The sequence below is a fragment of the Saccostrea echinata genome, unplaced genomic scaffold, assembly GCF_033153115.1.
Source record: "Saccostrea echinata isolate AGI-Se365-2 ecotype Australia unplaced genomic scaffold, CSIRO_AGI_Sech_v1 ptg000001l, whole genome shotgun sequence".
Lineage (NCBI taxonomy): Eukaryota > Metazoa > Mollusca > Bivalvia > Ostreida > Ostreidae > Saccostrea > Saccostrea echinata.
In genome coordinates, this window is record NW_026889750.1 from 4,849,385 (window position 1) to 4,865,876 (window position 16,492).

Genomic DNA, 16,492 nt, shown 5'->3' on the forward strand with positions numbered 1-16,492 from the left:
TGAATGTCGAGTTTAAGGCCATAGAATTTTTTTTCTTCTCTTCATGTAGAAGTTCTTGAATAAATTCTACTTCAAAGGAATACAAAAACAGGTCGGGTATAAAAGAACACAACTAGTGTTCATTGGAATTACAACAGATTGTTGGAAGACCTGGTCTCCAAAGACTACACATTCATAGATGTTGTCCATGAGGAACTCCAGCATCCTTTCCTTTAAATATCAACCTCAGAGTACTTATGTGTAGATGGGAGTAAATTTTTACAAAGTAATTTTGATGATGACCAATCACAAGATATGAAAATTTCCTGGTTTCCTCTTTATTGAAGAAGCAGTTGCCTATGATATCAAAAAAGCCTAGATTTTGATTTAATGTGAGAAATGGTTGTACAAAGTATCAAAAATCATATACTGTTATGTTACTGACTTTTAAAAAAGTTTTGTGACTTTAAATTTAAAAAAAAAAAGTTCTTTAGATTTTTTGAGAATCCACATTTGATTTACACCACTTCTCAGTTATGCTGTAGCACAGTACGTATGAAGTTTCTCCTTTTCAGCAGCTAATATTTAATATATCATATGTAAGCGATTTTTATACTGGTGTATTCATTTCTTGAGGGGTATAGCACATTTAATTCACGGGGCATAGCTTTGTGTAACTCGTCAATGTTGGGGAAATCAACGAACCATCATATTACAGAAAATCAAAATTAGCGTAAAAATTTGAATGAATATTTTCTGAGGGGTGGACAGTAAATACCTATCCACTGACTGTGAGTAAGATAGCTCTTTATTCCCCGTGGGCTTGCCCGAGGAAATAGCCAGTGGATAAGCGATTTTTAAACCAATGTATGTATTTCCTGAAGGGGGGGGGGGTTAGTACATTTTATATCAAAGGGTAGAGCTTTGTGGAACTCGATAGAGTTCGAGAAGTCCCATCCAATTATATTACAGGAAATCAAAATTTGCCTCAAAATCTGAATGAAAATTTTCTGAGGGATGTTTGTTTATTCTCCAGGATAAGCTTAGGTATAAATGAAGATTTTTAAAGTATAAAAAAGTTATTTCATACCTTTTAAACTCTATATAGGAAACATTTTTACAGTTCTAAGTATAATAACACATTTATACTCCAAAGTATTTTTCAGACTATTAAAATGTTATTTTATTTCCTCAACTTGATATTAAAAAAAACAATTTTACAGAAGTGTAATAAATTGAATTATACGTTCATTTTAGAATTTACAAAAAGAAACCGTACAGATACCTTGACGTTTTTGATAACACTGGTAGGAGAAGAGAGCGATGAACAAAATAGCAAGAAAACTTGTGACAGCTACCGCCGCAATCAGAGGGATATATGCTGTAGTAGACCTAGATTTAGAAAAAAAATTAAGTGAAATCAGTATTTTGATTAATTTACCATGAAGAGGTCCCATTACTTGGTATGAAAATTAAAAAGACCTCTGTTTCAAAGGAGATGTACTTTTGTACAAATGTATATTTTAAAACAATTATTAAGACAATTTTAAAAATAATTCTATAGAATTAGAAATGAAAATTTAAATAGAATTAAAGATATGATTTTTACGCATTGTCTGAGAATCAATTTTAAAGAATCAGGATTTGATAACATTGTGATTGAAGGATAATTTCCGGCGCGTAATAAAAAATAAACAGTTTTCTGTTGCAGTTTTCGTACACATAGCAAATATACAAAAAGAAAACAAATACCAGTATGGCATGTAAAACATTGAATAATTATACATTTTCAGACAAATCACAACATTATTGCACATAAATCACATCATATTTTCGAAAATGAATATAAATGCAATATTTTCGAATATGAATACAAATCACAAGATTTTCGAATATGAATCACAAGATTATTAAGGAATGTTTTTAAGTTTTGTGTGTGTAATTTTGTGTGTTTGGTGTGTAAATCACACAGACTTGTCACGTAGGCATATTTCATGAAGCGCACTTGCGCTTCATGGAAAATATGCCTACGTGCAAGTCTGTGTGATTTACACACCAATAATTCACACTAAGCTTTATTTTATTTACATTTTACAAGTTTAAATGCTCCAAAAATATACTCAGTGTTTGAATTTCTCGCTGCCCTATATCGTCATATTTTTATATTAACGTCTCTGTAGCCTCATTGTGACGTCACTTATGCGCAAGTTTCTCCGTGTACATTTCTACGCGTGAGTATACACAAAAATGGCTTTCAAATCAATTTCACAGTTGGCTTGGTAGAAAAGCACAGCAAATGTAAATATTCGAATATGAATCAACATTTTTGTATATAAATAATGTTTTCGAATATGAATGTCAACTTTTTGAATATAAATCACAAGATTATCGCATATAAGCCACAACTTGATGCATATAAATAATGCGTTTTCGGATATGAATTTTAAATTTTTGCATAAAAATAACAGGATTATAGCACATAAATCGCAAGATTGTGGAACATGAGCAAGTTTGTACATATAAATAGCAATTTTTTTAATATGAATATAAACTTTATGCATGTAAATCTCAAGATTTTGCATACAAATCAAAAGTTCAGGAATATGAATCATAATTTAAAAAAAAAATATGAAAAAAGAAGTTTTCAAATAATAGAAGGAATAAAAGAATTTTATTATAAATTAAAAGTTCTATTAAATATAACACAAAATCTGTTTACAGTTTTACACACCATTTACCAGCAGACTGGACATACTTTTGAATGGTTGTAAAGATTTTGCAGAAAATTAGGTTTTTTGGCCCAGTTTTGAAAACTGTTTCTTGTGTTCATTTGTTACGAAAAACTCTGTATTCAAGCACTATTTTATGGAAATTGAAAACTGATAAAAGGTGAGTCTTTGGCAAACATGTTTTCCCTCAATTAGTCAAAGAAATTAAGTTATCAAAATTGATTATTGATTTTACATGAAGCAATGTCCTACTACGATAGCATTGCTCGTTTGCAACATGTTGCAGCTTTCATGGAGGGATACTCGTACCTTATTTACTCTAAAATAAAACACGTCCACGCATTTTCTGTATCTAATAGAAATCACCTCGGTCTGAAAGCTTCAATGCCATTTTGTCACAAAAATTGAAATAAAAAGAAGATACATGTACTTTATCAATATTTTGTAATTTAGTGAAGATAAAATCAATTACATCGGAAAATTAAGTACGTATGTAAAATATTTCATTCATTACTTAGATTTATACATGTAAAACATAGTCAACTTACTGGTCAGACGACTTCGTTGCACCAACATCGCTGTCACTTCCTTCTGTCCGCAGAAAACTGTTGCAGACTTTACAGTCCTGGGGATTTGGACACTTCGTCTGACCAGGATAACCCGGGAAAATTTCATCCTCTTGACCAAAAGTTAAACCGGCTGATTGTGACCAATGTCCTATCTAATGAAAATTTTATGTTACAAAATAAACCATTCGTTTTGAAAAAAAGAATAATAACGGTAAAATATGAAAGCATTATCTGAGGTTCGACCATATCTTACTGTTTTGAAAATCAATTTTCCTTTTTCTGATACGATGGTATATATCGTATGACCATATATCCCATTTCCGTCTTCATCAAAAACCGGGACTGATGAACCATTTTGGTTGAGATCAAGCTTGACTTCTTTAATGTGTTGCAAAACTTTGTTTGTATTAGAATATCCAGAACAAATTGTTTTCGTTGTTTGGCATATTTCACGCAGTGCACTGGCTGAACCTTTCAATAAGGCTAAAGCAGCATTTAAAAGGTACGGTGCCCATGGGTCGACAAGAAGACTGGCATTATTAAAAATATGGTCACTTGAACCACATTGTCGGGTTAAAGCATCAGATTTATTAAAGCTCCACGGAAAGTAGCATCTTTGGCGACTTTGAATAATATCAAGAAGCCAGGAATTATCGTCCGTTGGTTTTGGCGACTTAGTTCTCAAATACTGCAAATAGGAGGTACCTTGTGGCATCACTTGCGCAACGGACACAGTCCCTCTCAGTCTTGGAATAAGATACTGTGTGCGTGTTCCAAGAGTTTCTGATGCTATGAAATAAAACTCACCGTCTTCTTGCATCCTGTTTGCTGTAACCTGCATGACATGAGGCCCAACGTGAGATCGGAGAAAAGTCAAAACCACTTTGGCTGAGGGTTTAACTCTAAGCTTGTCTAGAACAGTGTTGTAGTTAGATTTTTCAGGGACTTCAATCGAATTTGCTACACAGACACCATATTTTCTCGCACTGGATATTATGGCATTTCTTCCACCTTCACCATATGACCCAGAACTATATATTATTTGAATGTACCTTGCATTTAGTTTTTTGGCTATTTGAACCATTGTATCTGCTGTCCGATCCAGTGGCGTTGAAACTCGTACAAAATTTGGATAGTGTTCTTTGTTGGAAAGTAATTGAGACGTTGAACAACATCCAACCTTTTAGCAATGAAAATGAGACTAAGAAAAAGTATGAAATTCGTGCGATTAAGAATTAAAATATAAATGCAATGTATAAATTTTGCTCTTATTCTGTAAAATCACTAATTTTCGTACGGTCAAATTTTCCTGGTTTTACGAAAAATTATTGGTTCGTGGGGATTTCATTTCGTGGCAGAAGAAGTGTTGAGTTGTTAAATATTACTGATTAGAAATCTTATTATTTCGTGGAGTACATGAACTTTGGTCTTTTCATACAATGAAAACAACGAAAATTAACCCCCAACGAAAATTATTGATTACACAGTATGTAGAACTTGGGCAACTATCAATGCCAAAACTTAATGGGAATTATCTCATAAATGATAAAAGATTAACCAAGAAAAAATACGTTACTATAAACTTTGATAACAAATGCCTATAAATTGATTCTTTATGAATATAGGAAATGCTTAATTAAGAAAATTAATAAAATAAATATTTATATATTTTATTACCTGGGGCTTTCCTTCAAGTTTTTTTGTGACAGAGACCATTGCTATAGTCGGTGTACTTCCTAACGATCCAACGTAACCAAGAATCCTGTCGGCGATATCAGGCGGTAGTCTGGGATATCCGTCCTTCTTAAATAGATGTAGTATACGTTGCTGAATGATTAGAGGATCGTTACAAGTATCTAAAATTATGAATCCGATTGGAGTGCCACTAAAAATCGTTGAGTCGTTATTAATCATTTCCACAGCGTGCTCTACAGCCAAAGCCACGTCAAGACCTGTATTACTTCGCAGTCCTCCACATCGTAAAGGTCCTGTGCCAACGTTATGGATGGGGAATGCAGCAACAATAATCAGGTCTCCGGGTTTATAGTATAAATGTTCATTCATTGAGAGACAGGCAGTACAAATGTCGCCTTGCTTACACTGAGCTTTGTGGTAGCTTCTTTCTAACCCTCCTTGGTCGTAATCCTTCAGTAAAGTTCTATTTATTGAAATTTTATCATCAAAGTACTTCGCCACCTGCAAAAAAATAGACATTGCATTTTAAATAACTCTTGATTAAAATAAGATTTAAACACCAATACTTGTATGTTTGTAAAATCATTTTTGTAATGAAAATTTACTAACTTTGAAAGATTGAAGACGAGAATTATGTTCTTTTTATATTTCAATCACACTTTGAATCACACTACTAACATTCCCTGCAGCTCAACTTTTTGCGCATGTTATCACTTCGTGTACGTTTCTGCTAGATTCCAGATGTAAAGATTTAAAAAAGTTTATAAATAAAGCTGTGCAACTCATCCCTTTAGCTGATGATACCCACATGCAATACTCTGATTTTTTCATTCCAATTTTTGCCAATTGGGCAAAAACAGGTAAATTAAGCATTGTTGGTAAAATCTTTTACTTTTCAGCTCACCTGAGCTGAAAGCTCAAATAAGTTTTTCTCACCACATTTTGTCCATCGTCTGCCTGTCTGTCCGTCCATCTGTCACCCTTTAATATTTTGACTTCTACTCCAGCCAATTTCAACAAAATTTGCTACAAAACATCCTTGGATAAAGGGGATTCAAGTTTGTTTAATTGAAGGGCCATGTCCTCTTTCAAGGGGAGATAATTAAGAATTAGAGACAATTTTGTAACATCTTTTAAAAATCTTTTTCTCAAGAACCACTGAGCCAGAAAAATGGAAACTTACGTGAAAGCTTTATTACAGTGTTGATTTAAATTTGTTCATAATATGACACGGGGGGTAGATGGGGCCATAATAGGTAAGTTTTACATAGGAATATTTAAGTAAAAATCTCTCAAAACTTTCTTTTCAAGAACTACTGGACCGGAAGAGTTGAAACTTAGGTGAAAGCTTCACTACATATAGTGTAGATTCAACTTTGTTCAAATTACGACCCCGGGTTTAGGGTAGGGTCACAACAGGTGATCAAAATTTTACATAGGAATATATAGGAAAAATCTTTCAAAATCTTCTCAATAACAGCAAAGCCATGATTAGTTATACATGTATTGATAATGAAGCGTCCTCAGGTAGTGTAGATTTTAATTTGTTCTAACCATGACCCCAAGGAGTAGGGTGTGGCCACTATGGACGATAAAAGTTTTTCATAGGAATAAATACATGTAGAAAAAATCTTTCAAAATCTTCTCAATGACAGCAAAGCCAGGATTAGTTATAGTGATATGAAAGCATCCTCAGGTAGTGTAGATTCAATTTTATTTAAATCATGACCCGCGTTGGTAGGATGGGGCCACAATGGACGATCAAAGATTTACATAGGGAAAAATCAGAACAGCAGGCGTCGCCCGCGTGGCGCAGTGGTTAGAGCGTTTGTTCTAGAGTCGCGGAGTAAGGAGTTGATCCTTACGTCGCGGGTTCGAATTCCACTGTAGGACGTGGAGACCGGTCCTTCGGTTGAGACCGTATAAACCGAGGTCCCGTGTCGCAGTAGGCACGAAAAAGATCCCTCACTGCTCAATGGCCGTAAGTGCCGAGTATAGGAAAAAAATTGCAGCTCTCCACCGGCAAGTGGTGGCGTCTCCATATGAGTGAAAAATTCTCGAGAGGGACGTTAAACAACATACAAACAAACAAACAAACAAACAGAACAGCAGGCCATAGTGGCTCAAGTGAGCGTTGTGGCCCATGGGCCTTTTTTCTATATTGTGCGTTTTTATATTTGCTTTATCCAACGAGTTGAAATGTGTAAATGAAGGGCAAGCATGGTCAACTCTTCAAAATTGTGATAACAAAACATGCGGTTTTTAATAGGTACATGTAACTGATAACTCTGCTTAAAAATAATTGTTATGGATACACTGTAAGTGGTATTTCTGCTTATCAAAACGTGAACTTACAATATTCATAATTAAGATCAGGACTAACGGTGAAGTGAGTTAAGACTTATTCAAGAAATAACGATTACATTGCGACTCGGTGCCCGTTTCATCAAAAGTCGTAAATTTAAGACCAAACTTAGGTGTACTTCCCGGGCTTAGGCCAAAATTAGTAGCCTAAGACTAGTCGTAAACAATACGCTTATTAGTCTCAGGACTACGTCCTTGACAACGCTGCATTGCACATGCGCAAAAAAAACCGAAACATAAACATACGTATTGTTGTTCTACATACATTGTACACAATACGGTCACACATACATTAACTTAAATGAAAAATTACATTAATTTTTAGGTACCTTGTAGAAAACATGCATCTTAAATCTACTTATTATAAAATATTAACTACTTACAATATACCATCTGATTAAACTCCAAAATTAAAGGTCTAAAAAAAGAAATAAATGTTCTTGTAAATGTAATTGTGACACGATAGCGGTGTTTTTCTTTGAAGTTTGCTATTCTGTATTAGCAATACGGAACGGGAATACAGTGGGTGGAGCTACTTTCCGTTCTGTATTAGCCCTCATGACTTCAGTCATGGAGTTATAATAATTAATTTTTTGACTTGGACAGTTAATGAAGTTTTTTTGTCACATTAATTTGGGATAAACCCCCCCCCCCCCCACACACACACACACTTTTTGGTTGTTTAGGGGTTGTTTTTTTTTTTCTTTTTTGGTTTGTCAGATTTTTTTTTTGGAGAAGTTGCCCCCTCCAACTTTTAAACTGTTGCTACGAGCCTGTTCCAGCCCTTTGCCACTACCTTATGTGTATTTGATTTAAAACATTTAACATAAGTGAAAGACAATATGGCTTATAATCAAAGGAAAATTACTTAAAATTCAGCATGCTTAATTTATTCGAATTTTTCGTTAGTACTTATACTATGTACTTCGTTTGAGTTTTAATGTAAGATTGTATATCGAAATAACACAATCGTGTACACGTTTATGTTTTTCTAATGTAATTTGTACCTATATCGATTTTTTTTTTTGAGCATACAAAAATAGTTATTTAATTTTAATGCTTCGACCTTGAAAATACAGGTGGGTTTGTGTAATATATCTGTTTGAAAGATGGTGAAGAGAGAAAACATGCACGCGCGCTCATGCTTTCCGTGCTTTACTTTTGTATGTAGGTTTAAGTTTGATATTTGATCCGCCACATGTAATTGTAGTTTCTAAACCAAATAAAATACGATGTGCGCATGCTTAGTACTTAGCGGAGAGGTCTTAGTCTTAGGCCCAGTCTTAGGCCGCTTTCTGAAACGCGATTTAGGCCCGTCTAAATTTTGGCGTAACTTCCTTAGTCGAACTAACTTAGGCCAAAATCTACGACTTTTTGAGAAACGAACCCGTTCTGTATCTAAAATACAGCACGGTCTAAAAATAAATCTGATTCAATTTATCAAAAGCACGTACAAATAGTAAATGCTGATTTTTTTCCTATTATAAATTTTGCAGAAATATTTCCTTAGGAATGTAAAATGTCAGAATTTCGCAATCACTTTCAAAAAAATTATTCCACACAGAATCTACACGTTATTTCGATCCAAACGAAAAGGAAAATTCGCACTTATGGAAAACATCCTATTATGTATAAATTCCTGAAAACCTGTTTGCTTTCCCTGCTTTTTTGTCCCCTTCAAAATAGTAAAGCCAATGGGTTCACGGATGCAGCATACATTAGGTGAAATTCGCACTCCCACTCCCCCCATTTTCCACAGTGACTCTTCTCATGCAAACTCAAGTCCATTTTTCAGTTGTTGTTTTTTTTTAAATTTCATCTTAAATCCTTATCGCTGACGACTGCCGCAAATCTCTTTCACTTCGTTTTAATGTCGCATTTCAATAAGAAAATAAAAATCCGTAACATCAGAGTCCATCGAAAAGCTGTCTGTATCGCCTGTATGTGTATCTAGTTAAACTGAGATTTTAAGACCCCAGAAATAAATTAGGATCAATCTCCATCTACAACAAGGTTAAATCGTCCTTCTTATCAATTAAGACTGACTTCAAGTCTGTCACGTCTACCCCGTTGTCAAAACTAATCTGACTAAATCTTATGTTTTCCGTGGAAATATATATACTGCGGATGTCTACTCCCCGTTGAGGCCTCATCTAAGAGAGAACAAACGAACTCTGGCGGAAGTTTGGATTCTGCACAGCTATAAAATGGGCGGTGCTTTTTAGTCCCCTACCGGTGAAACCGGAGGGGACTATAAGTTTCCTCTGAGTCTGTCCGTCCGTCTGTCTGTCTGTCTGTCATTCCGTTTGTCCCTCTCTCTATCTGTCAATCTGTCCCACTTGGTTTTCCGCACTTTTTTTCTGAACGCTTGCAGATATGGAGCTGATTTTTGGTATGTTTGTGTATCTTGATGAGTTACAGATCAAGTTTGCATTTCGTTCCGCTTCAATGATTTTTGACGGAATTACGATCTTTTCAATTTTTAAGGGTTTTCCGCAATTTTTTTCTAAACGCTTGCAGATGTTGAGCTGATTTTTAGTATGTGACTTTACCTTGATGAGTTGTAGATCAAGTTTGCATTTCGTTCCGCTTTATTGATTTTTGAGGAATTATGAATTTTCAATTTTTAACGGGAACCAGAATACACTGGCCGGTAGGGGACTAGTATTGCTATTGCAATACTCTCAGAATGCTTGCTTTTTGTTGGTCGTGTCACAAATCATTTAGAGAACTCGACAGGTTCTGTATCGTAGATACAAAATTGGGGGGTGGAGACTCGTACTACGCACTCGTCCACCACCAAATTTGTATCTACGATACAGAACCCGTCTCGTTCTCTAAATTATACTAACTGGGCATATGATGGGCTAGTCTACTAAATTATTAAGAATCGAGAAAATAATACAAAATTTGCATCATCATGAAAAAATCACAGGAGTTTGCATACCTATCAATTTTACCGAAATTTTCAGTAAATATAAAAAATACATAATACCTATAATAACAAGCATTCTGAGAGTATTGCATTAGCAATACTAGTCCCCTACCGGCAAGTGTAATCTGGTTCCCGTTAAAAATTGAAAATGCCATAATTCCATCAAAAATCAATGACGTGGAACGAAATACAAACTTGATCTATAACTCATCTAGGTTAAGTCACATATCAAAAATCAACTCAATATCTGCAAGCGTTTAGAAAAAAATCGCGGAAAACCTTGAAAAATTCAAAAGGTCGTAATTCCATCAAAAATCATTGAAGCGGAACGAAATGCAAACTTGATCTGTATCTCATCAAGATACACTCACATACCAAAAATCAGCTTAATATCTGCAAGTGTTTAGAAGAAAAGTGCGGAAAACGAGTGGGACAGACTGACAGACAGACAGAGGGACAAACGGACAGAGGGACAGACAGACAGACGGACGGACGGACAGACTCAGAGGAAACCTATAGTCCCCTCCGGTTTCACTGGTAGGGGACTAATAACACAAGGAGTGCAACGCATTCCAGGTCAACGGGGAACCCCTCCCTTAATATCGAGGCTGCCGCGCAATCAATTTTCTATCGAAAATTATAAAACACAAACCATTCTTTTCGGCAGGAACCATTCTTTATGTCTGTTAATGCATATGATTTGAAATGCCTGTTTAACAACAGTAGCAGTGACATTTCTCAACGACTTCGCTCAAACGTTGGTTGTCCGCGACGCCATTACGTGACGTTATAATGGGTGCGTTGATTTACCCAAAAAGAAAAAAAAATGCCTGAGATGAAAAATAATATGTAAATTTAGATAATTTGAGGTCATGTACGATATGAATGTTCTACAAACAAATTCAACAGTTCTTCGATTTTACATACCGATGTAAATAATATGAAGAATACAACGTACAAAATGATACATGTAAGAAATCAAAATGAATTACATGTACTTCCAGTAGACAAATGATTTGAACTTAAAAGGGAAATGTTATGAGCAGTGCGTTTCTCCTAAAAGATAATTATTATTTCCTTTTGACATTTGAAACATCATTTCAAAAAATGCTTTGGGCACTTTTTGATATTCTTGCATGAAGTGTGCGAGGGTCTGTACATGCATGTGTAAAATGAAATGAATTATTTAATAATGTAACGCTGCATTAATGTGAACAAAATTGTGAGTGATATACATGCAGTTCAATAAAAAAAATCATATATCCCCCCAATAAATAAAAGTAAAATGGAAGCGCACGTTCAGCGATTGAACAACCTTAAATATCTAACCCCCCCCCCCCCCCGACAACTTATACGTCAACATAGTAAATACATCCCACGTATATATATACTTATAAAATGGCCTCTTTTCTCTTGTTAAAATAACAGACAAGTATAGATCAGAAAAGCTCAGTTTGAGCCTTCGGCTCAGGTGAGCATGAGCACAAATTATGCGTTACATATTATTTTTAAAATAAGTATTTATTAGGTTTTTTATTTACTGAAAATTTCGTGAAAATTGATGGGTACGCCATCTTCCGTCATAGTACCTATATTAAATTCTCAAAGTGTACGATTGTTAAATAATCTTTTCGTTCTTCCTTTTTTTACTTGTCAAAGATTTCCTTGCCAAAATTGAAGACACGTTAACTTGGTTTAGACACCCCCCCCCCCCACCCCAACCCCCTCGGCTCCCCCGCTTTCAAGTTTTTTTTAACACCTCAAACGTAATCTAGTAGGAATATTTGCTTAATTTTTAATATATTACATTGAAAAATTCAAAAAGGATTGGAAAACAGGCAAACCCTTTATATACCCGTTCAATGTCTAAAAGGTCAAGACAACAAGCAGTACTTTAGTATACGTAAGTTAATAATCAATGATAAAGATTCACGGGCAATTTTTTAGGGGTATTTTAGAATAAAAATGAAGATGATGTCAGCCCTCTAAATTATTCACATATTGTTCCATTAATACATAAAAATTGAGATTTATTATTCATAAGTTGTGTATTGACCATCCCCCCTTTCCGCCTAATGCCCTACAAATCTGCTAACTTATTAATGTAAAATGTTTTTTTTTTTTTTTTTTTTTTTTTTTACATTTTATTTATATTTCACAATAGACAAACAAGTACCCGTATTTCAAGGTAAAAGCTTTATCTCTGGTATCATATTGTATATGATTATTCATTTCAGGCATTACTGATATGTTCCTTTTGGGTAAAGCGACGCGCCCGTAATATGTCACGTAATGGCGTCGCGGGCAACCAACGTTTGAGCGAAGTCGTTGAGAAATGTCACTGCTACTGTTGTTAAACAGGCATTTCAAGTCATATGCATTAACAGACATAAAGAATGGTTCCTTCCGAAAAGAATGGTTTGTGTTTTATAATTTTCGATTGCAAATTGATTGCGCGACAGCCTCGATATTAAGAGAGGGGTTCCCCGTTGACCTGGAATGCGTTGCACTCCTTGTGTTATTATTATAGGTATTACGTATTTTTCATATTTACTGAAAATTTCGGTAAAATTGATAGGTATGCGAATTCCTGTGAAAAAATACTCTCTATTTCTTCTATGACATTACATGTACATGTACCTTGTACGCCATTCCGTTTGTTCCTAAAAATTGTAGTATTTATTTTTTAAAATAAGATTTTAAGATTCTTTTTATTTTTCTCGATAAAGAAAGGCAAGTATCATCGATATTTATTTTGAAATTTTCAGAAATCGATCATTCATTGTTTAAACATTAATATATTGTCATACATGGGCGTAATAATTGTAAAATTACAGTCATTTCCTAGTGAAGTTTCTCTAATGGCTGATTCTCAGAATCTTTCGAGTGACTAGATATGTTGCCCCTAGTCCCTAAGGTAAAATCCTCTCTAATTTATATACAATATCAGGACAAATTGACTTTCAAGTATATTTAAGTAATCAACTGGAATCTTTTTCGTCTTTTGGACGTTAACAACTTTTTCTGGACGCGGGTGCTGTTCCGTGATGCTTTTTTTTCATTAGGGAGGGGCAGAGTCATCAGTAAACAAAAATTCCATCTGAGAAACTTGCTGACAAGCTAAAGATAGTAATTTTCTTTCCCAAACCTGAAAATCTTATTGGGGGTCCTTCCCTTCAATTCCTAAACTATGGTTCTTCCTACCAACGTACTAACTTAAATCTTTAACAGGGGTCCAAGGTCATTCTTATTTCTCACTTACTTTACTCTAGATTTGTACGAGGGCTGTTCGGAAATTATTGAGACATTGTGTATATTCTTCTTTCTAATGAACGTCTTTCGGTGAAAATTTGCATATACGTTTGACAAACAAAAAATATTTCACAAATATTTTATTTCTTCTTTTCGATGGTTTATTATTGTGTCAATGGTAAGGGTACCTGGCACAGTCAGGAAATCACATATTGAAAATATGTAACACCAACGTTCAAACTCCTGGTGGATCTACAGTAAGACCGAAAATAATTCAATATATCTATGTACTTTTGCATTTTACTTTTGCAATATAATTTTGATGGTGCAAATTTGTTAGAACTTCGATCAAAAATACGGAGATCATGAATAAATTTAAGCACGGTAAACAAACAAATCCATGATTACTGTATACAATTTACTTATAATGATTAGTGTTTATAACCTAGGTCCCACTAATATTTCAAACGTATCCCAAAAATAATATTTTGCATTTACATGTATATGTCATTTGGAGAGTGACATTGGAATCAGTGATGGATCCCTTCCCCTCCCCCGACGAAAAACTAAAATTCTTATACCAGTATATTAAATATAGAAAATTATTTTTTAATGCATAATATAAATAGAGGGATGTTTTAACATAGAAAGTCAACCTTAAATAATTCTAAATATATGTTTAACAAAGTTAAGACATACTTAAGTCACCTCTACCGGCCGCCTAAGTTTTGCTAAGATTGTCAAAGCTTAGCACGTTTCTAGTTACGGTCTTAAGTTTAAGACTGTACTTAAGTCCTACTTAAGCGTGGTCTTAGACTTAAGTACCCTTTATGTTACGACCCCCTGATGACGAAAATGGATTTTGACGTCAAGGCGGCGCATCGAACATACATAAAATTTTGTGTAGCGCTATGGAGAACTCTTATCCAGACTAAACGACCTGCTAAAACAATAACAATGAGAAAAAAAACCATGTCTATGGGTTTGACTTTTTCAATTGGTGTATATTTTTTTTCTTACAAATAATGCAACCAGAGTAAAAACCTTAAATGACGTAGCGATGCTGCTCCAAGTCGATAGACACATGTATGTTTATAATTTCACCGAAACTTGTCTAATTATTCTATAAATTAGAAATTTTGCACATTTGTTTTATTCTTTCTTTATAAAATGTTGACAAATTTTCATTAATTTATCTCTGTCCTTTATGGAGTAAAATTAAATGTCTCAATAATTTTTCGAACAGCCCTAGTACATTGATAACTCCACAAATTGCTGCGAAGAGGACTGGACCCCTCAATGACCCCCCTCTAGATCCACGCGTGTAAACGTGAAGTAAATAAAATATGGAGTTTTCGAGCACGACAATTTTTTTTTATTTAAAAAGCCTACTTGGTTTTACGATGAGTTAATTTTTTAAATATAGATATTAACCATGCAAAGCTAAAGAAGATAACTGTGCTTTAGTGGAAAAATTACTTTTTTCCAAAAAGAAAAATATGTTGGGAAAAATAGCTTCTTTTTTTTTTTCAAAATAAACATTTTTAATAATTTTTTTTTTTCAGTGAATGACACAAAATATATATCGTGTAGTGGATTTACAATACCTCCTCATACTCAAAATACAACAATCAAATGCGTATAAATGCAGGATTGTCAAAACTTAAGAGATGGTTTTAAATTGAATCCTAATAAGGCAATCTTTTATGAAGAAATTTATTAAAGTAAGTTATAAATACTGTATGTCAACTACCTCCCCGAGGGGATGTACCCCCTCCCCAATTAATATTTCTGCTCTCCAAAATCTTAATAGTTTGTGAAATTAAATTATATACATCGTTTGTATTAGAGACTTCTTAGAACCGTAATTCTTCTTAAAGAATGGCTAAATCGTTTTCAAATCAGTAAAGTCGCTTTATTTTATGTTTACGCCCGAACTTACGCCTACCCATGAGTAGACGTAAAATTCTGGGGCCCGTTTCATCAAAGGTCGTACGCCCAGTCGTAGCGCTACGCCGACGTAAAGTCGGGACTAGCACAAAGATTAGCGTTTCATTAAATAGCGTATCTTTACACCGAACTAAAGTTAGGCCAAAATTTTACGTCTACTCATGGGTAGGCTTAAGTTCCAGCGTAAACATAAAATAAGGCGATTTTACTGATTTGAAAACGATTTAGCCATTCCTTAAGAAGAATTGCTGCTCTAAGAAGTCTTTATAATACAAACGATGCATTATTTAATTTTTACAAACTATGAAGATGGGGGGGGGGGGGGTTACACGCACTCGGGAAGGTAGTTGACATGCAGTATTTACATAACCTACTTTAATAAATTTCTTCATAAAAGATTGCCTTATTAGGGAGTAATTTTAATACCATCTCATAATCCTGAAGTTATACACATTTGATTATTGTATTTTGAGTATGAGGTATATTTGTAAATCAACTATACGATAAACATTTTGTGTCGAAGTCTAAAAAAAAGCTATTTTTCCCAACACACACATATATATGTATATATTGGGGGTGGGGTAATTTTTCCACAAAAGCACAGTTATCTTCTTAAGCTTTGGTTAATAATTTATATTTTTTAAAAATAATTTTTTAACTCATCGTAAAACCAAGTAGGCTTTTTAAAGAAATTGTCGTGCTCGAAAACTCCATTTCTTATTTACTCCATGTCCACATGCGTGGATCTAGAGGGGGGTCAGGGAGGGGGTCCAGTCCTCTTCGCCGCAATTTGCGGAGTTATTTATGTACAAATCTAGAGTAAAGTATATAGTAAAAAATGAAAAAAAATGACCTTGGAGCCCTGTTGAAGAGTTCAGTTAGTAAGATGGTAGGAAGAACAATATTTATGAAGTTTAAGAATTGAAGGGAAGGACACCCCCCCCCCCCCCAATCAATAAGATCTCAGGTTTGGGAAAGAAAATAACAGTTTTTAGCTTGTCAACAAGTTTCTCAGATGG

The 16,492-nt window shown here is 34.4% G+C and overlaps 1 protein-coding gene across 1 annotated transcript in view; it reads right to left on the reverse strand.

Moving 5' to 3' along the window:
• Positions 1 to 16,492, reverse strand: part of LOC133183871 (uncharacterized) — a 43,715-nt gene that overhangs the window by 2,039 nt on the left and 25,184 nt on the right. The window contains exons 6-9 of the mRNA XM_061318768.1: positions 4,955 to 5,473; positions 3,531 to 4,457; positions 3,257 to 3,429; positions 1,265 to 1,371 (exon numbers count right to left, since the gene is read on the reverse strand). Of these exons, the coding sequence (XP_061174752.1) occupies positions 1,265 to 1,371; positions 3,257 to 3,429; positions 3,531 to 4,457; positions 4,955 to 5,473 (1,726 nt within the window). The remainder of the gene's footprint in view (positions 1 to 1,264; positions 1,372 to 3,256; positions 3,430 to 3,530; positions 4,458 to 4,954; positions 5,474 to 16,492) is intronic.